The sequence below is a fragment of the Lutra lutra genome, chromosome 2, assembly GCF_902655055.1.
Source record: "Lutra lutra chromosome 2, mLutLut1.2, whole genome shotgun sequence".
NCBI classification, from domain to species: domain Eukaryota; kingdom Metazoa; phylum Chordata; class Mammalia; order Carnivora; family Mustelidae; genus Lutra; species Lutra lutra.
Window position 1 is genome coordinate 161,778,204 of NC_062279.1, and position 24,418 is coordinate 161,802,621.

A 24,418-nucleotide genomic window follows, 5' to 3' on the forward strand; every position below is an offset into this window, starting at 1 on the left:
CAGGGTCTTGCAGAGAGCAGGGAACGGGGTGGGATTGTGGGGCCGCAGCCAGCGGTGGGGGGAGCCCGGCCGAGCCCCCACTTGCTGGGCTGTGCAGCCCGCGCTGGGGCGGGGGCAGGGCGCGCGGGACTAGCGCTGCCTTCAGGACACCGGCCGAGTGAGGTTCTCCCGCAGCCTGGGCGCCTGGCTTTCCTCCGAAGCGGGGCGAGGTCAAGATGGGCTCATTAAGCCGGCAGGTAGGCAGTGCCCCTGCGGCGGCAGGCGGTCCTGGAATGTGCGAGGGGCGTGATGACAGCCGCTGCCGCCGGCCTCTTTGCGCAACACCTTCGCTATATATACTCGGGCCGCGGAGGCTGAGCTCCGCCTGGGTGCCTCCTTCGGTCCATTACCTGCGGGAGGAGCGCTGGTGAGTACCCGCCGGCCCAGGGCGCTTCCTTCTCCCTCCTTGCCCTGGAAAGAACCTTCATTTACACTTCCCACACTTGATTCAACCAGATAGCCCTCGATGTTCAACCCTCCAGGAACTTGGCTGGTTTGGGGCTGAAAACAAAATAATACACCTTACCTAAATTATCAGATTCTATTTGTGTTCTCAGTGTGACTGCTTTTGCTGTTACAACTCCCATGAGGACGCTCTTAGTGCTGACCCTGTTATTAGTCAACCACGGGTGTGGGGGTGGGGGGTGTCTAAAATTACACATATTCTGAAATTCGTGGCTTGGGGAGGGGAAAATGGGGGAACGAAAGGGGCCACATAGGAATCCTGACTGCAGGGCTCTCTTTTTGGTCATTGACTAGCAGTGTGACCTAAAGCAGGTGGCTATGAACCCCTGGGCCTTAGTGTCCCCCTCTTTGTGAGAAGGGGAAGGGAGCCCTCTCCCAGCCTTTCCTGTGCTGAAAATTCTAGGTTTGTGTGGCTATCCAGTAATGCCATTCCCACCAGTGTGACTTCCATGTGTCACCATTCTTGTTTTTGGAGTTACTGATCTAAAGTGAGTAAGGATACAGTCTTAGGTTGCTGGTCCCTAGTGTCCCCCTCTTTGTGAGAAGGGGAAGGGAGCCCTCTCCCAGCCTTTCCTGTGCTGAAAATTCTAGGTTTGTGTGGCTATCCAGTAATGCCATTCCCACCAGTGTGACTTCCATGTGTCACCATTCTTGTTTTTGGAGTTACTGATCTAAAGTGAGTAAGGATACAGTCTTAGGTTGCTGGTCCCATCAGGGCAGGCTGCCATCCGCACAGGGCTGGTCTTTTCAGCTTGTGTTGGGAGAACAGCGCCCACAGTTTTTCAGTGTTTGCAAAGTCAAAGGATACCAGGTGAGCAGTCTGGGGGGATGGCTTTCAAGGAAATATGCACAGGTGTGGTCGGCTTGGGAGGGCACCCAGCATCTCTAGGTCAGAAACAGGTGGCACATAGAACGGAATTAATTCAGTCTTCGGTGTCCCGGAGGTAGGAGTGTTAGAATCAACTCCTTTTCCTTAGGGAGGTGGCAACTTTCTCAAACAATAATTGATTTCATGGAGGCAGCTTGTGGATTTCATCACTCAGAATCCCCTCTCCCTCCCTGTTTCTATTCACAAGCAATTTCTGTGTTAGCTCTGCGTGGTTGGGACCTGTTTGTCTTCCTCTTGCCCCCACTCCTGAGCTCAAAGTTGTTCAGGGTTGGGTATTGAAAAAGTTGTGCCTGAGAGGAGCAACCATTATTTGAGGTTGTTAAGAGTGTTTGAATCTCTCTGCTCCTGCCAGCCAACCTGCTGATAATGATCTCTATTTTTGTAACTTTGGGAACCGGTGGCAGGAAGAGCATGCTTTTACAAGGTTTGGATGTTTAACAAATTGCCCCTTCCAAAATCCACCCCAAATCACTCAACCACCTCATGGAAACAAGTCCCTGGTGGTGGGAGGACAGACGTCTGGATTATAGCTGTTAGGCACTAAGCTGACATAAAAAATAGCCTGGATTCAATTTAACGATTTAACGAAGAAAACAGCTTCTTGGGATCAGTGATTTGGAATAAACTTTTAACACCATTTTCAGCCACCTTCCTCCCTGCCTGCCCTCTTCCTCTCCCCCCACCTCCACTGTAGGGACTGCGGAATGGCAGTATCAACAGGAAGTAGTTAGGACATCCCACTGAATTCAGAAGTGCAAAAAGAGGGCTGCAGACAGATTGCGATAGGTTTAAAGTGGTTTCGGTCATTAGGGCTTTTAACCCCCACCCCCAACACAATGCACAAGAATTGGTATAGTTAAAAGTGAATGGCAGGATTTATTTTAAAAGTTCATAAAAGTACATTGAAAGTGCATCCTGAGGGTGTAGTTTGGTAATATAGCCCAGGTTTAAAGAGCTAGAATAAATGTATTTTTAAAACCTCGTTCGTGCCTATAGTCAAAATTCTAGACTAAAGCCATTCGTGAATGCAAAGCCCAGACCAATTGCTTCTGTCTCCTGTGCCACACACCTCCCCCCCGCAACTACCACGCACCCTCCCCGCCTCTAACTACCGTGTCTTTGGGATTATTTTGCCTTGTGATGGCTGAAGAAAGCTGAAAAAAAAAAAAAAAAAGTAGCCATTGCCCTCTTGGGAATTTTTGAAGTCTAGGTCATTCTTTCAACGTCTGAAAGGATTTCTGAAGCGTATTGAACATTGGACTCAGACTACCAGAGTTTGAATTGTTCCTGAGGGTGTAGTCTGTAGAATATGAAGCAGTTAATTTCTTTGTGTCTTAGTTTTTCTTCCTAGGTAGAATTAGCATGAAAGTACAAGTGCTTAGAAGTAAATTTGCAGAAGTGAAGCGCATGTGAGATGGGACGGGTTAGTTTGCGTGGGGTGCTCCCTGCGGTGCTGGAGGCCACTGCCTGGGAGGAGACAGTGGGCCTGTCTCCTCTCCCTGCGGAGCTGCCCTGCCTCTTCCCCCTCCCACTTGGAATGGCGGCTGCTGTTCTGAGTACAGGCGGCACCAGCACTGGTCTTGGTTGGGGAAGCTCAAACAATGCCTAGTGGAGGGGTTGGGTGACTGCCAGGTGCCCTACATTTTCCTGCTCCCCAGGTCTGAGAAGTGTCCTCTCCTTGGCCTGAGGAGGTCCTCTTGGCAGGCGGGCACACATGCGGATGTGGGAAGTTGAGCTGAAAGGGTTATTCTGCAGAAGCCAGTGCAGTTGTAGGGATGAGTGGTGGGGAGCAAGAGAGTAGTAGGTGTGTGCTCAGACCCACCAGCCTCGTGCCTAGGGATTAAAACAAACAAACAAAAAGTCTTTATGGGTATTAGTACCAAACAGACAAAGTGGATGACTTGATGCTTCTCTGCTTTTTCTGGCAGGTAGCAAGAGAGTGCTGGAGTGTGCCCTTGGGAAGGTGAGGCTAGATCAAAGGATACCCTGGGGAGAGAGACGGTGGGGGGGAGGGGGCTCAAAGGTGCCAAAGACCCCAGCGGCTGCTCAGAGCCCCTTCCTAGAGAAGCGGGTTCCAGACAGGCCGGTGTCTGGCACCCCACTGGGAGAGTGGCCTGAGATTCAGGTTGGGGCCTCTGTCCAGCTCATTCAGTGTCACCTTTTCCTGCTTAGCTGAGACTCTTAAAAAGGTTTGGCCTCTGCTGAATCCAGGTCTCCATTAGGCCAGAAGCCTTTGTGGGAATAGCAGCCAGTCATTCCAGCATTCTTGGCTGGCATCTCTAGCCCTCTAAGGGATTAAGTAGGAGGGACCCCTGCAGGGGGATGATACCAGCCAGCTCTCCTGCAAGTCCCTGGAGCCTGGAGCTTGGCACGAGGCTTGGAGGGAGCCCAGAGGATTCCTGATCCCTCTGTCTCAGCCCCTGGCTGAGAGGTCTATGGAAGGGGGCCTCCGCTTGGGAACTGGCATTCCTGGGTTCCAGTACTGACCCCATCTGCAGGTAGCCATGGGACTTTTTAAATTTCTCCGTGCCTCAGTCTCTGCAAACTGGAAAGAACTTGGTTATTGTAAAATTTAATAAGGTCACAGATCACATAGGACACGCCCCCATCACAAAACAATGTTAGCGCCTTTCTCTTGTGCTTTAGGTTCCTTTATTGGACAGATATTAACAGAGGGTTCGCTGCTGTGCTGAGCACTGAGAAGATGAGCTTATAGTCTAGGGCCCAGTGGCGTTTGGGCTGTGCCTTGTCCATGATGCAATTCATGCACAGAGTTCTCCATTCTTACTCTGCAAGGCACTCTGCTCAGGGGCTCACGCAGGCCCATTAATCAGTCAATCCTGCAACAGCTCAGGGAGGGAGATGAGATTGTTCGCATTTTGTAGATGTTGAAACTGAGGCTCAGAGAGGTTCAGGGTCCCACATCATGGCAGGACTCCGCAGACCAGGTCCTCACCCACTGCGGGATGCTATCTTGGTGCTGTGTGCCGGGCGCTATCCTGGCAGCAGACCTGGCAGCTCTGGGGGCCTGGAGGAGGGGCCCTGAGTTAGTTCTAGGGCCTCCCTTTCCTCCAGAACTGTGGGGTCAGCCCACACGAGAGCTGGGGTTTTGCTGCCTGGGAAGGTGAGGTGAGTGTAACCTGTGTGCCTACGTTGCTGAGAAGAGTGATTGCAGTAGGGAAGACAAGAGTTCTAAGAAGGAGGCGTGGAGACGTTCATAGGTTTTTTTGCCTTCTGGTGGTACTGGCAAAGAGTAAAATGAGGGCCTGGAGGTGGATGAGGCCAGCAAAGGACTCAGAGTAAGTTGGTATTTGAGGCCCGTCAGCAGGTAGGATCCCTTGCCGGGAGGTCCTGTTCCTCTGCACCAGCACAAGTGGGCGTCTACTTGATCCACTGCTCACTGTCCTCTAAGTGCCCTGGATATTAGACTGGGCGAGGTGTCTGTTTCTGTATTTGCTGGATAGTTGGTGACCACTCAGAAATCCAGTCCCTGAAAACACAATTTAAATGGGCGAATAATCACCCTTCTGACCTAAGTGGGGACGAGAGTTTCCCAAGTGGGGCTGCTGTGATGTTCAGGGCCCAGTTTCTTGATGCGGGTCTAACATCCAGCAGATCTTGTCCAACCCAGCTTATGGTGGGAGTGTAAACTGCAGGCTTGATGTGTTTCCTAGTCAGGGACCTGGTGCCTCCCTTCAGCAAACCCTGAATGCGGACTCCTCCATTCCCAAATGTGAGCAGCACCGCGATGTGTAGTCTACTGAGCACTGGGAGAAAAAGGTTAACATATGGGTCTTGCCTCAAAGTTAAACAGCAGTAGAGAAGGCTGCAGAGATGTGCAAAGAGATAGGAGTATGATTCTAGAGTGAATTAAGATTATAAAAGGAGAGGTTGTAGAAGGTCATAATAGGTTTTCAAATTTTTCCTTCAAGCTACCCTGGAGCAGAATAAGCCAAGTATATGGGAACCCCTAGCAAATCTGTGAGTAGTTCAGAGTCGCCCCTTGTAAGCTCAAAGCAATGTTTTGTGTCCTGTCTTTTTAATTTTGAATTCAGAGAAGTCTTGTCCTCTATTTTCCAATGTCCCTGATTATTTTACTGCAATAGCTGAAAACCACAGAAGGTTTAACAAGGTGTCAAACACTATTCTGAGAACTTTTAATACATAACACCCTTAAGCATAACAATCCTTTCTCAGTCATGTTATCCTAATTTGACATGTGGGGAAACAGAGAAGCAAAGGATCTAGCCCAAAGTCACACAGCAAATGGCGTCACTGAGACTTGAAACCAGGTAGCTGGGATGTGAGTTCTGAAGTTATTCTCAGTCCCCGAGGGACATTTGCCGATGTCTGGAGACCTTTTGGGTTGTCAAAACTAAGGGGAAAGAGGTATGTCAAGAATAGAGACCAGGAATGCTGCCTCTCCTACGATAACACAAGATCGCTGGCACAGCAGAGCATCATCTGCCCCGAATGTCAGGAGCACTGAGGCTGAGCACGGGCTCCATGTAAATATCCTGTGTCCAGTGTAAGTCACCCACCAGGCACACTCTTCAGCCTCCTCACCCCCCAGTTAAGGGAGTAAAACCAGTGCTCCGGGAAAATACCTTTACATTATGGCCAAGGATACTGTAAATCAGGGCCCCAGCCTCACTGACTGTATTTAAAAACTGTCCCTCCCCTGCCGGGTGACTTTGATCAAGTGGCATAATCTCTCTTTGTGCTCCAGGTTTTCCTGTTTGCAAGTGGGGATGAGCATGACCCCTTTCTCGCATAAAGATTGCAGGAGATATTACGTGTCATGGCCCAGCACGGTGCCTGGCACCTCGCTGGAGCTCGTTAAAAGGTAGTTGTTATTAGAAATCAATGACTCCGTGTGTGGCGGGGAGCCCAATGAGTCACACAGGCAGTGCTGCCTGGCACATGGGGGTGGTCAAAGGAGCCCGTGGGACTCAGGCAGGTGTGGAGGGAGGGCTTGGACTGAAAGATGGGGGGAGGGCCTTCTGAAGAGGGGTGCTCCCCAGGCAAGAGCAGAGGGTGGCACCCTACAGAGAGGACTTAGGGCCCCAAACTGAGGCCAGTGTGACCTGAGGAGGGGATCATTTAGGGAGCATTGGGCAGTAAAGAAATGGGTAGTCCCCGTGCAATCACAGCTGGGTGCTAGCAAAGTTAACCCCTGGGAGGCACTGGGGCCCAAACCAGTTAAACAGGCTGCTGTGTATTGGTTGGCACTAGGGCCCAGCCTGGTGAGGTGGCATGGGGAGCCGGAGACCACAAGCTGTGATGTTCCCAGCTGGAGTCAGCAGGTCCTGGTGCTGGCTGGGTGTGGGGGCTGGCAGAGACGACCTTGCAGTTCTGGGTGGCAAACAGCGAAGCTAACGTTTGGGGTGATGGGGAAGTGCCGACTGCTCCAAAGGGCCCTGAGGTGGTTGAAGTTTGATGCAGGTGAATGCTTTTGTGCCAAAAACTGGAGTGGCAGGTGCTTTGAGACCCAGTCCACCGAGCTGTTGCTTCCTCCCTGGGCTCTGTATGTGGAAGTGGGGTGCTGACTTCTACCACCTGAGTGTTGAGGCATCTTCCGATGAGCCTGGTAATGAGGCATTCATCAGATACAGTGCATGTTTGGTGCCATTATTGCATGACTCATCCCTTCCAGGAGCGTTCCAGACGTGGAACTGAGAGGCAGGACCAACTCCGGGGGCAGACCCTCTCAAATAGTGCTGTGGACCTGGGCCAAGTGGCTCTACCCCTCTGAGTGCTTTGGCTTTCTCATCTGTAAAATGGGAATAACTCTAACTCCTCTCAGGGGTGCTGGGAAGAGGAACCTTAACCACTTGATCAGACAGGTTACTGTCCCAAGAACTTTGCAGAAATTAACTCATTGAAGCTGTCTAATAACCCAGTGGGTTATGGACTGTTACAAGCCCCATTCTGCATAGGGGAAACTGAGGCACAGAGCAGTCGAGTGACTGCCTTAGTATCTGAGGCAGAGCTGGCCTGGGATTCAGAACATCTGCACTGTGTAAAGTTACCCAGCCTAGCGCCTGACTGAAATGAAGAGCCCCAAGAGTGCTTCTTTCCCCAAAACCCTGGGGCTAAGGATCCTGTGTTGGGAGAGTCACAGAGGTAGACCCCTTAGCTATGCTTCCCTAAGCATGGGGACCTGGCTCTGTCTTTTCTTATCTCTGTGCTATTTCAAACCTGAGCCAGTTCACCTGCAGAGTGGCCTTGAGCTGAGCTTAGAGCTCTCTCCGACCAGCCTAGGTTGTCCTCCCCAGCCACCCAGCTCCCACCTCTCCTGCTGGGGCCCCAGCCTCGCAGCCGCCTTCCAGCACAACTCCAGGAAGCCCATCCCCTGCCCCACCCTAGCAGGCCTTGAGAATAGCAGGGTTTGCCCCACCTTTGATGGTCAGCTGTAAGAAGGAATTTCATTGAGCCTGAGGGAGGAGTCGAACCTGTGGCAGGCACAGCAACTCCAGAAGGCTGGACATTAGAAGCAATGTCTAGCCTAGAAACCAATTGAGTGGCCTGCAGAGAACGCCCAGCCCAGGAGCGGCTGCCAGAAAGGGCTCAGGATTCAAATTGACCCGAGCTCATAGCTCTACACCCTGGGTCCTTGGATACGTTACCTAGCCGCCTTACCCCCAGTTTCTTCATCTATCTAATGGGAGAACAATAACTCCCCGAATGGGTGGCTGCAAGGTTGAGCCCAGCCAGGCTCAGTCAGTACAGGCTCTCGCCGGCCAGGCAGGTCCCAGCGTCCTATGTGGAAAGCATGTGAGGCCGGTTGTGTGCCAGGCCCTGTGTTGGATGCTCCTTAAGTTGAAATGAAAGGCCTGGTTACGTATTCATGGAAGCTGGTGCCTGCAAGACGTTCTTCCTTGTGATCGTGGAAGAACATGTCATGTCCTGCAGTTCGTGGGAAAAGTCGAAATTCCCTAGGCGGATGAAACCCCCTCCTGATGGGAACACCCAGAATCAGCAGAGGGCTTGGCTTACCAGCATAAAGAAGAGTGCCACCACGGGTGTCCCCGAACCATTGCAACTTGTGGGTCTGGGGTTGGGCTACATCTCTTACGAGAATTTGATAATTTCATAGAGAGGAAGAATAAGTCCCCCACAATCCCATCACCCACTCTGAATCCCGTGCAGCTGTCCCAGAGCCTATGAGAACATGCTGTGAGTAGGACAAAGAAGTACCTTTTATTCACAATTTAGCTAAAGCATTTTCCTGGGTTTTTTTCTTTTTATCTTCTTCTGGCTCTTTATCACCTTTTCAGTGGCATGCTGTTATGCCTCACAGACGGACTGTGGTTAATACAACAATTTCCCTGTTTTTACTTTTCATCTCTTTGACAGTGTGGCAACGTCTTTTCGGTCTGCATCCCGTTCATTCGGTCAATCCCCATTTATTGGGCCTTGCCGATGTGCCAGGCAGAGCTCCAGACCCCCAGGATACAGTGAGGATCTAGACAAAGCCTCTATTTGAGGGGTAGAGCTTACATTTTGGTAGGCAGGAAGTAGATCCATTTAAGAAAAATAGGAAAGGAGTGAAACCCAGATTCTGGGAACATCTCTTCAAAGAAGTGATCGGAACAGGGAGGTATTTTGTATTTTCTGGGAGAAAATGTTCCTAGATTCTTAATTCCTAGAAGTGAAATGACTAGGTTAGAGACGTATTAAGAAAAGTAAAGCGTTCTATAGTGGTGCTCCTCTCACTGCCTCTTCTCTAGCATAGCACAGTATACCTAAGAAATAATTTTCTGCTGATCTGATGGTTGAAACTTAACTCCCTGTTCCATTTTGCATATCTTAGGTTGTTAATGAGGCCAAATTCTTATTTTGTAGTATTTTAGCCACCTGTACTTCCTCTTCTGTGAATTGTTTGTTCCAGTCCTTTGTCCTCCCCTTGTCTAACGTGTGTCAAAGGACAAGGACCACAAGGAGTAGACTTCCAAAAGTGTGTCAAGAGCCACACTTCCTGTCTGTGTAAGCAAGAAAGGCTTTGTTGAGAAAATGGGTTATGAGGAAGTCTTATCAAAGGTTGGAAGGAATGTGGTTCTGACAAAGGATCATTAATTCAGCCACATCGCATAGTCCTAATTGCCTGCCTGATGCCAGGCACTTTCTAGGTATCGCCATTAATCTCGTAACCCTGCAAAGTATGAAGAACTATCCACATTTTATAGATGGGGAGACATTTATGTCTTTATGCTCAGGGATATGAAAGGACATTCCTAAACACACACTCACTGATAAGTGGCACCACTGGGATTCAAACCAGCTCCGGCGGGTCACGCTGCTCATAGAAGACTCGGTGGTGGGTCAGGCAGGTAGAACGTATATGAGGATCTACACATACATTATGTCCCCTGGATGAGGTTTGGTGCAGACCTGTAGTTTAGAAATAAAAAGCAGATGAGGGACCCATCGTAGGGCTTGAAGACTTGGTGTTCCCTGAGTGGAAGATGGACAGGTTTGCATCCCCTTGCTGACTGAAGGAGAGTTAAGACCGACACTGAGAGAGGGAAGTGAGAGAAACCGAAGCAAGTTCAGCTGACTTGAGGCTAGAATGGAAAAACACTAAGACAGGGTCTGATGTATCGACAGCCGAGGCGAGCAGGTGAGGGAGACCCAGAGGTGGAAATAGGCGTTCAAGAGCCCACACTTGGAAATTGTCTGAGCATGACACCCTTCATCTCTCCAGAATCTCTGCTGCCACTGGTTCTTCCTGACACAGCACCTGAGAGTGACGCCTTTTAGTGGCTGCTTCTATAAGCTCTGTTTTCTGTCCACAGACCATGGCTCCTTGGCCCGAGCTGGAAAATGCCCAGCCCAACCCCAATAAATACCTGGAAGGGGTCACCAGTCAGCAGCCCACCACACCTGGGAAAGGCAAGGAGACCAACAAAAGTAAGTCTTGCCCATCATGCCCCAGCCTGGCCTCCTGTGAGGACCCCCGGAGACTCTGGTCTGACCCGTATTCTCATGACCTCTGTTGCTTGTTTGGATAGATGACACCGGGAGCCCTGTGACCAAGATCGAACTTCTGCCATCCAATTCCACTGTGGCACTGATAGAGGAGCCCACCGAGGTGGCAGACCCCTGGGACCTGCCTGAGCTTCGGGATACTGGGATCAAGTGGTCAGGTAAAAGCAGGCAGGAGGGACTCCCATCAGTGAGGGTTGGGTTCATGGTCTCCAACGTATTGTCTCCTTTGTGTTGTCCTCTTTCTTGCCCTTGCTCTGATGCCCTTCAAACAAAGGTCCTGGCTAGGGATGCCACCTGGCAGTCTTGGAGGCTTCAAGTCCAAGCACAGTGTGAGGACTGGGGGGCCTTTTGTTCTCCCTCATTCAGCGAGTGTCCCAGTGTTGGAACGCTAGGCACTGTGCTGCTCCCCATGATCCACCGTGGGCCGACTGGCTCCCAGGAGCTGTGCTCGGGATGCAGCAGTGAACAGACAGGGTCCCTCACTGAGAGCTCTTGGACTGGGGGGGGCTCCCCACCTAAATGTGGGCATCAAGGAAGGCTTGCAGAAGATAGACTATATAACCAGCAAGGCTGGTATGCAGGCAAATGCTGCATTTCTTTCCTCGGTACAGGGTGTGGGTCTGTATGCAGCTCAGACAGCTGGGAGAGAGGAGGTGAGAACCACTGTAAGAAGGAGCAGAGAAAATAGCATCTAAGGACATAGGATTCCAGGATGTGTGCACACCCCAATCCTCCCCAAGTGGAGCCTATGATTGCTACCTTGTGGCCACGTTCTAGAAATCCTGTGCTATTTTGAAGGTGCTTAGGAGAGCCATTATCTCTGATCCCACACTTGGCAGGTGTCAACTGCCCTTAAATGCCCCACTCAGCAGCACTGGTTCAGCTGAGCATGGAGTCTGGCTTGCCTATCAGTGCCCCAGACCCCATAGGACCCCTCCTCTTCAAAGCTGATCCTTCAGAGACACTTCACCACAGGCTTCAACTAAATGAACTATAGTGGTAATTGCTTTGAAAACTGCAGTTATGGCTGTGTCCCATCTCTAGGCCTTGCTTATACCCACCTGGAGGGGGCGTATAGAAGGGAGAAGGGGGGACCTCTGAGCTCACTGCCAAACTTCTGAGTTTCCGGCACTAACAGACTTCATCCCTTTTCCCTTACCCCAGAGAGAGACACCAAAGGGAAGATTCTCTGTGTCTTCCAAGGAATTGGGAAATTTATTTTGCTTCTGGGATTTCTCTACTTCTTCGTGTGCTCCTTGGATGTCCTCAGCAGTGCCTTCCAGCTGGTTGGAGGTATGGATGGAAGGGACAAAGATGTAGGGTGAGGGGATTTTTGTGGTATTGGGTTCACCTGGTCATAATGCAGGAAGCCCTCTCCAGCTGCAGCCTCTCAGCCTGTTTTAGGGCAAGAAGTCACCTGACATCTTGTGAAGTCATGCCCCTATTTTACAGAAGAGAAAACTGATGTCTGTAAAGGGGCTGTGACTATTGGCTGACATCGCTTAGGCCAGCAGCCAGGGCTGGAGCCAGTTCCAAGCCATCGGCCTCCTGTGTTCATCCACTGACCCTGGACAGGAAGCTGTCTGACAGAGGGACTTATCTCAGGGATCCCTGCTGTCTTGGGCCTCCCACCTGAAGAGATTATTAGCTAGGAGTGCTCTCGAGCTAAAGCAACTGTGGAAAATCAGGGCTGGGCCTTAGCTGGAGAAGAACAAGGGTCCCAGAGTTGGTGGATCTGTATCCTTGGCAGTTATCAAAACATCTTCCAGGACTGAGGGTGGCTGTACAGTGTGAGGGGGACCCAGGAGTGAGATCAGCATGGGATTGGTCCCCTGTGTTCCCCAATAGGGGATGACACTGATAACCGGCACTTGGAATGCCACCTGGGGTCCTGCACTTTTCTTCCCAAAGCTCTTTTCATTGACGAGGAGCATCTGAGGCCGAAAGAGGTCATGCTGCCCAGACCTTCATTTCATAGCCTAGAGCTGGTATAGTGGGTTCCAAACTCAGATCCCAGTCACATGGAAGACCATGGATTTCTATACCCCATGGTGCCTTTTTTGGGAACTCATCTTTTTGCCTGAGAGAACTGGGGAAGGGGGCACTTGTGGGGATGGATGAGGGGCAGACCAACCTCCTGGATGCCACTGCCAAGTCCCTGGTCCAAGGCAGCATCAGCAAGGCGTTTCACCTTCTGAGTACCTAACAAGTGGCCTCCACCCTCTGGGCCCATAAATGGGTTGGGGAATGGATTGGTGGTCTTGGGCATCTCAGGCTAGGCTGGGGCTGGAGAATGGGGGTTGGATAAGGTGGACAGAGAAGAATGAGAATATCCATTCCTGGGAGATAAATCTGAACGGGGAATTAGGGCATCAGGAGACTCACTGACATGCACTGGGCCAAGTAGAGTTGAGGCCGTTGGTGACCAGAGAAGGCTAGAGGAGGGCTTGCTGTGGAAAGGAATGGCAGAAGTGTGGGAGGCTACAGGGTGAAGGGATATACTGGGTGGTGGGGGTATACCGGGAGCTTGGTCACAGAAGGGGAGACATGGTGCCAGGGCAGCACTGGAAGAAGCCCATGGAAGTAAGAGTCTGGAGGTACCAGCGGGGCTAGAGGCTGGCCTCGCCTTCCCACCCCCCACCCAGCCCACTGGCTGTGTCTAGAGACTACAGTATACTCAGTGCCCACCTAACATTCCAAACCGTGCACTTGTTTTCTTCAGGAAAGGTGGCTGGACAGTTCTTCAGCAATAACTCCATTATGTCCAACCCCGTGGCTGGGCTGGTGATTGGCGTGCTGGTGACCGTCCTGGTGCAGAGCTCCAGCACCTCCTCTTCCATCGTCGTCAGCATGGTGGCTTCCTCACGTGAGTCCAGGCACCTGTGGGCCCAGACTACAGGCATTTCCCTGTCCTGCTGGGGAGCCTGGAATTTGTTCTGAATACATCCAGGCCAGTCACTGGTGTCTTCCTTTCTTGCACAACTATGACATGTCCTGCCTTAATCCTGGGCAGCCTCCTGTTTCCATTCCAGTGGTTGGGTCTGAAAATATAGTTCCCGAGGCTTGAAGACTTGGCTCTGAATTCTCTGGAACTGTATTGTCCAGTCCAGCAGCCACTAGCCACATATGGCTATTTAATTTTATTTAAGCTTAAGTTACTTTAAATATAAAAATTAGTTGCTGGGTTGTACTAACCATGTTTTAGGGGCTTGTTAGTCACATGTGGCCAGTGGCTGCCATATTGGGCCATGTAGATAAGGAACATTTCCATCACTGCTCTGTGATAAGAATAAAGACATGTAATCCCATCACACGTTGGCTTGGGGACCACTGAGCTTGGGAAGCCAGCATTCCAAACTTGACTGTGCTGATGGTTTTCTCTGGCTAAACTGGGACAGAGCCTTGGGTGGGGTGGGGGGGGCAATTTGAACTGGTTAATTTTCAGCCCAGACAAGTATTTTTAGCAAAATTAACTAGAACTTTTCTGGGCTAAATCAGAAAAAAGTTATTCTTCAAAATAACTTTACCTTTGGGGCACCTGGGTGCCTCAGTTAAGTGTCTGACTCTTGATTTCAGCTCAGGTCATGGTCTCAGGTGGTGGGATTGAGCCCCGTGTTAGGCTCTGTGCTCAGTGCAGAGTCTGCTTGTCCCTCTCCCTCTGCTCCTCCCCTGGCTCATGCTATCTCTAAAATAAATATATAAAAATCTTAAAAATATATAGCTTTGCTTTCATATGTTAGAACATTGTGGTAGTGTACTAAATTGTCTTAGAAAAAGAAATTTCCCATAATAAATACACAAGTCTTTAAACATTGTTTCCTGTTGTCGCCTGAGCTGGCCTTGCACCTGTAATATGGAGAAAATTGAGAAAGGCACTTGTAAACTGGGCTCCACAGAAGGGCTTCTTTGTGGAGTCTGCGGAGTCCCTGAAATTATGTGCTGGAAATTTTGGGGGGTACACATGCATATTTCTGTGAGCCGTCCCAGCTTGCATCAGATTCGTAGCCTGGTGCTGACCCCAAATCATTAGGAAAGGCTGCTTTGGCAATTACCAGCTTGACTGAGGTCAGCCTGCCTTGGGCCACATCGGGAATGTAGCCAGGCTGTCTTTCCAAGCTTGCTAACTCCCTAACCTTCTCTCTCCCGTTTTCCAGTGCTGAGTGTGCGTGCAGCCATCCCCATTATCATGGGGGCCAACATTGGGACCTCAATCACCAATACCATTGTGGCGCTCATGCAGGCGGGAGACCGGAATGAGTTCAGAAGGTAGGAGGCTCAGAATCAGCTTTTGCTGGGCCAGGTCCTCATAACTACCTTTAGTCAGCTAATGCGGATATGCTGGTCATTGCTGGAGCTCCGAAGTAGCCGTAGTAGAATGCAGCTGGGGGTTGGGATCACATACTTACCAGCTGATGAAACTCAGCTCCGTGGTCAAGGCATCGCCAGGATCACTGGCTGTCTCTCACCTTTGTTGTCCAAAGGACTATGCTCGCTTCGGCAGCACATATACTAAAATTGGAATGTTGTCCAAAGGACTAAACCCAGTCCTACAGGTAAATGCTTAGCCAGGTACTTGGCACGCATTCAAGAGCTCCCTAAAGGCAAGCCCTAGCTAGAAGCTTCCCTGCCGTGTGGTGTAGTTAAAACAAGTCCAGTTAGGATAGGATTTACTATCCCACTGAGTCAGAAATAATTATAACCTCCTAAAGCTTCCTCTTTTGGCTGAGCTCAACCCCTGCCACCTTCCCTTTGTACTTCACCTGTATGCCAATAAAAGGCAAAATATGGTTTTTGTGGGTGCAGAAGATGGAAAACGGGGCAGGTTGAAACAGGCAGAGGGTACCCCTTCCTTCCAAAAGGTTAATGGGAAATTGAGGCACGTTCTCAGCCTGCCTTCTGACAGATGGGCTTTTTCCAGAAGTTTCTAAAACAGAAGTACTTTGTCTACGTGACGCAGTCTCCGCACAGGTCAGGCAGACAGCAGTAAGTAAGCAGGCTGGCTGGGTCATCAGCAGATGACATCCCTCATCAGCTGGTGAACTGGCAGGTGGCAGAGGTCCTTGGAACTGCTCATTTCTTCTGTTCAGACATGGCTAACCTTCTTTGGTCCCCGATGAAACGTCCCAAGGGTCTTGAGAATGGATACAACATTATCCAGGGCCGGCTGTTAATTTGATCTTCTCAAGAAGCTGAGTAGACTTTTCTTTGCCCCATTTCATTAATACAGAAACACAAAGAGGTTAAATAACTTCCCTAAGGGACATGGCTGGGACTCAGTCTAGGTTTTCTTCCAGATTCTGTGCTCTTCACTGCTACATATGAAATATAAACTTGCCAAATATAAACATGATCTATGAAAGTGGCTGCACGTAGGAATAAAATTGAACTAGCCCAGCCCTTGTTTGGATTATTTTAATAGACTGCTTTCAGTAATGTCTTTGGAGACGTGCATCATTCTTTCCTGGTGATTTGGAACACCTCGTGGGTTTTCAGAAAAGTAATGACTATATCCGACCCCTATAAGGCTCTTAAAACATTTTGCCAAACAACTAAGAAATATTTTCATCACTTTATGAAGATGTCTTAAATCACCTTCTCTTGGAAGAATAGGTTACTTTTTTAAAATATTAGCTGATAGGGAAGGTAAAGATTTGTACTTACAAGTAAATAAATGTAAATAAATTTTACTACTAGTGAAGTTAGTTAAGCATTTCCCACACAAGTCCTTTGTTTGTTTGTTTGTTTGGATGTTTTTTTTGCCCATGCAGATGTGTTTTTTGTTTTTTAAAAATTTTTACTTATTTGAGAGAGAGAGCATGAGTAGGGGGTGAGGGTGGGAAAAGGGCAGAGGGAGAGGGAGAAGCAGGCTCCCTGCCCAGATCCATGAGCTCTATCCAATCCCAGGGGCCCATCTGTGGGGCTTGATCTGATCCCAGGACCCTGGGATCATGACCTGAGCCGAAGGCACGTTTTCAACCAACTGAGACACCCAGGGGCCCCAACATGCAGATACTTTTTAAAGGAAAACTTTTTTATTGAGGAAAAACATCTCACTTGTTAGTCTGGAGATAGGATGGAATTCAGGGGACTGTGCAAACCTTCTCAGATATAAATTGTAGTGTATATTGACCTGTTTTCTGTGCAGGCCATTCAAACGGTTCATCAGAGTCTCAAGATTTTAACAAAGTTAAGAATTCAGTTGATGGCTTTGGTCATCGCCATACCACTGGCCCCCAGCTTTCCAAAGGAAGATTGTCCTTAATGGCGTGATTCAGAAGTGGTCTGGATGAATCACGGCGCTCCTTGTTATGGCCATAACCTGTCTACTTCCCTTCTCCCCACCCCCTGCAGAGAGAACTGAGTGCTATCTGGCGTGGTGGGGGAGCCTCTGCTGGGCAGTGGGAGTCCAGGGGTCCTGGACCCAGCAACCAGGCAGTGGTCATCTATTCCCCTATGCTTGCTGGCCTTCCGTTTCCTCATCTGCCAAATGGGGATATTGATATCAACCACTTGGGAACTGCTGTGAGAATGTGAATGTAGACAGAGAGGTGACACCCCCCGCCCCACCGGCAGATAATGCCATCCATGACCTGCCTAGACTGGTACCTACTTGCTTGTTGACTAATTCAACTGTTGGCTTGGGTTGGGATTCTTATAGGGCTTTTGCAGGAGCTACTGTCCATGACTTCTTCAACTGGCTGTCTGTGTTGGTGCTCTTGCCCCTGGAGGCAGTCACCCATTACCTGGAGACCCTGACCGACCTGGTAGTGGAGACCTTTAACTTCAAGAATGGAGAAGACGCCCCAGCACTTCTGAAAGTCATCACAGACCCCTTCACCAAGCTCATAATCCAGGTAACCCAGCTTCCTTCAGAGAGGAAAAGGAAGGAGCTAACTTCCCCCTTCCCCCTAGCTCCCCTCCTCTCCTAACTGGGCAGGGATAGTGGAGAAGGATGAGGGTCTGTAACGCCTCTGAAAAGGCCATGGGAGGTGAGACTCTGGGGACACTGGGTATCATAACTGGCCTTTTCGTTTTCCTTGACTTCCAACACATATCATCTTTATTGGGGTGGGAGTGTGTGACAAGTGCTCCTCGAAACTCAAAAGACTCCATTGGACACTTGGGGCCATTTTAGTCCCCCTACTGACTTCAGCACCCATGGGCTCACGGGAAAAGTATTATCCTGCTTCTGTCCCAAGAGAAAGGTTGCTGTCCTTCCCTTCCATCTCACCCCTCTGCTCCCTAGGGTCATTGAAATATTACTAAAATAAATTTTAAAAGGCTTTTTGTGGTTGTTGCCTTGGAAAATGGGTCAGTTTTGACCTTGCCCCTTACCACCCTTACCTTCTGGGTTTTGCTGTCATCCAATGACGATCTGTTGTGTGTTTCCCAGCTGCCAGCCCGTTGTTGATACGATCATTCCTTTGTCCAATACCTGCTACCATCCAGGTGCGGTGCTCCATCCTGGGGGTGCAGATGGAGTGAGTCCTGGCACACTCTGGCAGGGGCTCTCAGTCGGGCTTATGTTGTTGAAGCCCCTTTAGTAGAACCTTCTCCATGTGGGTCCCTCCCCAGTGCTGAGGATGTGCTGACTGTCTCCTGCCTGTTGTCTTCCTCAGCTGGATAAGAAGGTTATCAGCGAAATCGCAATGAATGATGAAGCTGCCAAAAACAAGAGTCTGATCAAGATTTGGTGCAAAACTTTGACCAACGTGGTGAGTTTCTAAGAATATTGCTGGGTGGGCAAACTCTTGAACCTGTGCTTTAGGCAAAACTTTTAATGCAGTGTGGGCAAATGAGAGGTAAGAGGAAGTAAAAATTGGCCTATGAGAATCCTTAAGAAAACAAGTTTTTGAATGCTGGATGGACAGATAATGCAGTAGGACAGACCCGGCCCATTCTGCCACACCCCGCACTGCAGATAGATTATTCCTGGCTTGTAACTTTCATGTCTTCTGGCTTACCTTTGGCCACCTGTGTTCCCACTGATGGAGGGACCCGTGGAAACAGTGCATCACACATACAAACACACACTGATGTGTGTCTCCCTCCTACTTGCCACACTGCCTGCTAGTCCCCATCAAAAGTGCATAGTGTGAACTATACATACCATTTCTCAATGTTTGTAATTCAGACTCAAATGAATGTCACTGTCCCTTCGCCTGAGAACTGCACCTCGCCTTCCCTTTGTTGGTCGGATGGTTTGTACACCTGGACTATCAAGAACGTGACCTCCAAGGAGAACATTGCCAAGTGTGAGTGGGTCTCAGCAGAGTGTCAGCCACGGGGATGGGTGCTGGGGGCTGCTGACAGTGTTCTTTCTCTGCGTGAAGCACAGTAAGTGAAGGCGCACTAGGATTCACTGAACACCAGCATTATTCCAAGTCACGAACTATGCACTTTCACAGCAGTGGGAACTAAGTCTCAAGGACAGGTCCAAGATCCCACAGTAGGGGGTGGAACTAGGTCTTGAGGCCCAGTTCCTCTGTCGGTCCCATAATGCACCAGAGTTCAGCAATAGGTTCCGGAGTTCTCCCTCGGGATGCATTGGTATCCTCCGTGCTCTAGGGAGGCACCCACCAGATTTGCAGGAGATGCGGGGCCCACATGGAATAGAACAGATACATTGACCCTATAGTCATGAGTCCCTGCTGTCCAGTAGGTCCTGTTCAAGACCCTGGAGCTAAAGCCCTGGTCAAGGCAGTGAGCCTATGTGATGCTCTGATTCTTTAAGAAGCTAGACTGTTGCCCCAGGAATGTTGGCCTAGACATCTTTAATTCTTTTTTTTTTTTTAAGATTTATTTATTTATTTATTTATTTATTTATTTATTTATTTATTTGACAGACAGAGATCGTAAGTAGGCAGAGAAGCAGGCAGAAAGAGAGAGGAGAAAGCAGGCTCCCCGCTGAGCAGAGAGCCCGATGTGGGGCTTGATCTCAGGACCCTGGGATCACGACCTGAGCCAAAGGCAGAGGTTTTAACCCACTGAATCACCCAGGCATCCTGACATCTTTAATTCTTACCATTCCTTATCTACCCATGTGTGTATCTCTGCTTCTCTTCCTCCTCTCCCCACCATCCACATTCATTCTGAGCAGCAAGTATTTTAAGTGTGGTTGACCTCACAGTGTCCATGAGTTCATCACCTGTGTTCTGGGTGGTAGCCATCCATCAGTAAAACTATATAATCATGGGGCCATGCAGGACTTATAAAAAAATAAGGAGGCTTCCAGTTAGCAGTAGCTCCTACTCTGACTTGTCCACCATACCCCACTTTGCTCCTCAGACTCTCCGTTGTAAGTATCCTCAGTTTCACGAGTAGAACATTGTGTGGGAGTTAGAGGTAGAAGAATGCCCAGACTAGCTCTGCAGCTACAAGGACTTCACCTCATGTTCTGGCCTTATGAGGCTCCCACTGACCAGAACAGAGCCTCAGGGTCACACCTCGCTGTAGAAGGCGGCTAGGAAGTTTGCTCTTTGTTCTGGGTTGCCATAGGTCAAGCTAACAATCAAGATTCTGTTACTGTCATACAGAAAGATGTTGGGGGAATGAGTACCAACCTGTGGCCTTGGCAGGGGGAGGAGGGAATGGCCCTCCTAACAAGGGCTTTCCATGGTCTTTTCAGGCCAGCACATCTTTGTGAATTCCAACCTCCCGGACCTTGTCGTTGGCACCATCCTGCTGTTAGTCTCCCTGCTGGTCCTCTGCGGCTGCCTGATCATGATCGTCAAGCTCCTGGGCTCGGTGCTCCGGGGACAGGTGGCCATTGTCATCAAGAAGACTCTCAACACTGGTAGGTACCCTCACCCCCCACTCCTGCCAATTCTGGGCTCTCTAGGGCATGGCATCACTATGGCTACTGGTGTGGGGGGACTCCTTTAGATTTTTATCTAGCAATGGCCTCTGCATGGAGTTTCTCTCTTGGATCTGATAAGCTGAAGAAGTGGAGATCCCATTTGCCCTTGAAATCTTCCTTGGTGTCTTGGGTAGAGTCTGGGGAAGTAGGCACTAGCTTTTGTCATGTTTGAAAGGTCCTGAGGAAGAGGGGGCTCAAATCCAGAGATCTGTGAGACAGGCCTTCCTTCCAGCAGGTTTTCCTATGCCCATGGCTTTGGGGTTTGTTAGGAGCCCTTAGGAAAAGGGTAATGGATGTCCACCCTGTTCCCGACTTCCCTTCAACTCCTGGGAAGAAAATGTGATTGTGGATAATACGTCAGCATCTCGAGGCAGCCAGCGCAGCCCCACTGGCCAGGAGAAGCTGCTGATGAGTATGGCATCCTGGCCAATGAGAGACTGCCAGGCCCAAGGACATCGCCTCCCTGTGAAACCTCAGTGAAATGGGGCCAAGAATATCTGCCTCCCAGGGTTGTCCCAGGGTGGCCATGAGGCTTAGCTGGGTCACTCTGGGCACCTGCTGGGTGGGCAGGGTCTGAGCCATATGGGCAGTCCTGAGAACTCCATATGTGGGACTTCGAGCTGCCCATCCTGCCTCCATGGTCCTTCACAAAGATGGAGGATCTATGGCACTTGGAGACCAGGCCAGGCAGAAGAACAGAGGTCCCAGTGCTCCAAGTGCTTTGTGGTAGGAAGGTGGTTATTTGGGTGGAGTCTTAGTTCTGCTACTGAAACAAATTATCCTAGGCTCAGTAGCTTGAACAGAAATGTATTTCTCAGAGTCCTGAGGCCTGGGAAGTCTGGGCGTGGTACTAGCATGGTCAGGTTCTGGTGAGGTCCCACTTCCTGATTTACAGTGGCCGACTCCTCACTGTGTCCTCCCATGGCATTAGAGAGAAAGCAAGATCTCTGTTCTATAAAGGCACTAACCCATTCATAAGGACTCCACCCTCATGAACTAATTACCTCCCAAAGGCTCCACTTCCTGATACAATCACACTGGGCATTAGGGTTTCAACACAGGAATTTTGGGGTGTGTGTATTTGCCTTCATAACACACACACACATTCTTGGCTCTACCATCTGAATATGTAAGGGGAAAGGATTCTAAAAATCCCATTTGTTAATTTCCGGCCATGGCGTTGGGGAGGCTGCCATACAACCTGACCTTCTGGCCCAGCCCATGCCCCCCCAGATCCTCTGGAGGTGCCAGCTGGGCCCCCAATCCAGGCCTCCTTAGGAAACCTGTGACAGCTTTCTTTACCTCTGTCTCCTAGATTTTCCATTTCCCTTTGCCTGGGTGACTGGCTACCTGGCCATCCTCGTGGGGGCAGGCATGACCTTCGTCGTGCAGAGCAGCTCCGTGTTCACATCCGCTATGACCCCACTGATCGGTGAGTTTCTCCTCGGCTTCCCCCTCTTGTTGCCATTACCATCTCCCATCATCCCCTGAGGCTGATACTTTAGTTTCTGTATCTTCCCACCAGGTATTGGTGTGATCAGCATCGAGAGGGCGTACCCGCTCACGCTGGGCTCCAACATCGGCACCACCACCACCGCCATTCTGGCTGCCTTGGCCAGCCCTGGCAATACCCTGAGGAGCTCACTGCAGGTTAGGAAAGGCTATGCAGGCTGGGGGCTCTGGGGGAGCTAAGCACCATTTGTGGGCTTGCAAGCAGATGGTTTTGAACAAGAGCCAAGTTTTTCTGTGTTCAAAACCATGAGACCGCTCCCATCCCTGGTGGTGGTTTAAACAGTCGGGGTGGCCACTACTTGGTAGCGGTGGGAAGAGTATTCAAGAGGCATAAATACCACACTACCCATCTCCTTGCTCCCCTCTTGGGGAACTCTGCTTGGACACTGGGAGGTCACTTGTGCTCTGGGCTTAGAATGAGGGGGACCTGCTTGGATCAGCTCAATTACTTGGACAAGACCTTTGGCATTGGCATTCTTGTCCTGCCTTTCCAGGCTAAGTGACCTTAGACAGGTGACCTGACCTTGAGCATCAGTTCCATCATCAGAAACCTGGGAACTGGATCTCATTAGGATTATTCTAAGGATCTGATGAGACTCAGAAATCTGAGTGTAGAATATAAATTTGAGCCACCCACGTAATTGAAAATTTTCAGTAGCCACATTTTAAAAAACTAAAACAGGGAGATTAGTTTTAATAACATATCTGATTTAACTCATTATCCTTTACAACATGTAATCGATTTAAAAGCTGGTGAGGTGTTTTACCTTCTTCTTTTTTTTTTTTTAAAGATTTTTATTTATTTATTTATTTGACAGAGAGAGATTACAAGTAGACAGAGAGGCAGGCAGAGAGAGAGAGAGGGAAGCAGGCTCCCTGCTGAGCAGAGAGCCCGATGCGAGACTCGATGCCAGGACCCTGAGATCATGACCTGAGCCGAAGGCAGAGGCTTAACCCACTGAGCCACCCAGGCGCCCTTACCTTCTTTTTTGGACTAAGTCTTGGAAACCAAGTGTGTGTTCTGGACTTGCAGCCCATCTCATGTAGACCATGTGGGCTAGCCACGTGGTCATGTACTCAGCAGCCACACACAGCTAGTGCTTAATGTATCAGACAGACTGGTCTCGAGCCCTTTGTGTGATGCCTGGCACCTAATGGGCACATGGGGAAGGAGCAGAGTGTGGCCTCTGGAGCCAGGCTACTTGGGCAGAGAGCCTCCCTTCCTCCTTATCAGGCCCATTCTGAACTGTGCTCTGAAGACCAGGAAGACCCCTGCCTCTGCTTAGGACACCTTGTAGACCAGTAGACCACCCTTCCAGACTCCCCCAGGCACCAGACCCACTCACCTGTCCCCTCTCTTGTGTTGTAGATCGCCCTGTGCCACTTCTTCTTCAACATCTCGGGCATCCTGCTATGGTACCCGATCCCCTTCACCCGCCTGCCCATCCGCCTGGCCAAGGGCCTGGGCATTGTCTCCGCCGAGTACCGCTGGTTTGCCGTCTTCTACCTGATCTTCTTCTTCTTCCTGACCCCACTGGCCGTGTTCGGCCTCTCGCTGGCGGGCTGGCCGGTGCTGGTGGGCGTGGGCGTCCCGATCATCTTCGTGATCCTCCTGGTGGTGGTCCTCAATCTCCTGCAGTCACGCTGCCCACGCATCCTGCCCGGAAGGCTCCAGAACTGGAACTTCTTGCCGCTGTGGATGCACTCGCTGAAGCCCTGGGACGACCTGATCTCGCTCTTCGCAGGCTGCTGCCAGAACCGCTGCTGCCTCTGCTGCCGGCTCTGCTGCCGTACGTGCTGCCTGTTGTGCGGCTGTCCGCCATGCTGCCGCTGCAGCGGCTGCTGCCAGAACCTCGAGGAGGAGCCTGAGCTGCCCATCAAGGTCCCCGAGGCCTTTGATAACGTGGCCATGAGCCGGGAGGCCCCGGATGGGCCCCCACAGGCTGAGGGGGAGGCCGGGGGCACCAGAAGCACCGGTAGCAGCACCGCCTTGTAGGGGTGGCCCGGAGGCGGGAGGGGGCGCCCCCCCACCAGCCCATCGGTCTCCGCGGGCCCTCCTCTGCCTGGCAGGGGGCCGTTCCTTCTCAGAAAGCTGTTTGCATCAGTCCCCCGCTTTCACGGCCATTGGCCCGGTAGACTGCACGGTGGCTCCATCTCCCTGCGGACCCCCGAGCTTCCTCCTGCAAGACATGCCCAGTGATCTTGAAAGACTGGGACAGAGAATGGCTCCAGATGATCACACTGCCCAGCCCTGCCCAGCTGGCTGGCTCCACAGAACCCGTTTTTCAGACTCCAGCAGTCCTCTTCCAAAAACCCCCCGAGGGAGGGATTTATGGAAGGTTCTCCAAGATGCACATGTTATGTGCGTATGTGATGGTAAGAACGCTCTGCCATCTCTCTTATTTACCAAAGATTTGCTTCAGCCAAGAGCAGTTGCCCCCAGGAGCCCTTGCCCCAGACCAGACCCCTTGGGTGGGGAGGGTGTGGGAATAGTGTAATTGTGTGGAGACTTGGTGACCACAGGGTGGGCCTTTACCCTTTGCCAGAGCTCCCGAAGTCCCTTGTTGGATGTCTTCACCTAGACAGGTGTGGCTCACCTAAGCTTCCCTGCTGTGTCCTTGCCCAAGTTTTTAGGGCAGGAGCTGCATCTGAGCTACCAAGAG

At 50.6% G+C, this 24,418-nt stretch overlaps 1 protein-coding gene across 1 annotated transcript; it reads left to right on the forward strand.

The window, feature by feature from the left end:
- Positions 1-293: 293 nt before the first annotated feature.
- SLC34A2 (solute carrier family 34 member 2) lies at positions 294-24,059 on the forward strand. Its single transcript, XM_047719045.1, has 13 exons — positions 294-406; positions 10,192-10,306; positions 10,408-10,542; positions 11,549-11,677; positions 13,107-13,250; positions 14,539-14,650; positions 17,043-17,238; positions 18,004-18,099; positions 18,519-18,639; positions 20,013-20,180; positions 21,559-21,675; positions 21,769-21,893; positions 23,125-24,059. The coding sequence occupies exons 2-13, from the start codon at positions 10,195-10,197 to the stop codon at positions 23,749-23,751; spliced, it is 2,082 nt and encodes a 693-aa protein (XP_047575001.1). The 5' UTR covers positions 294-406; positions 10,192-10,194; the 3' UTR covers positions 23,752-24,059.
- Positions 24,060-24,418: the final 359 nt, after the last annotated feature.

Bases quoted from the DNA above. Each gene is read 5' to 3' on its own strand.
- SLC34A2 (XM_047719045.1), top strand. From the start codon at position 10,195: ATGGCTCCTTGGCCCGAGCTGGAAAATGCCCAGCCCAACCCCAATAAA. The intron at 10,543-11,548 runs GTAAAAGCAGGC...CCCTTACCCCAG, and splicing joins TACTGGGATCAAGTGGTCAG to AGAGAGACACCAAAGGGAAG. The intron at 21,894-23,124 runs GTTAGGAAAGGC...CTTGTGTTGTAG, and splicing joins CCCTGAGGAGCTCACTGCAG to ATCGCCCTGTGCCACTTCTT.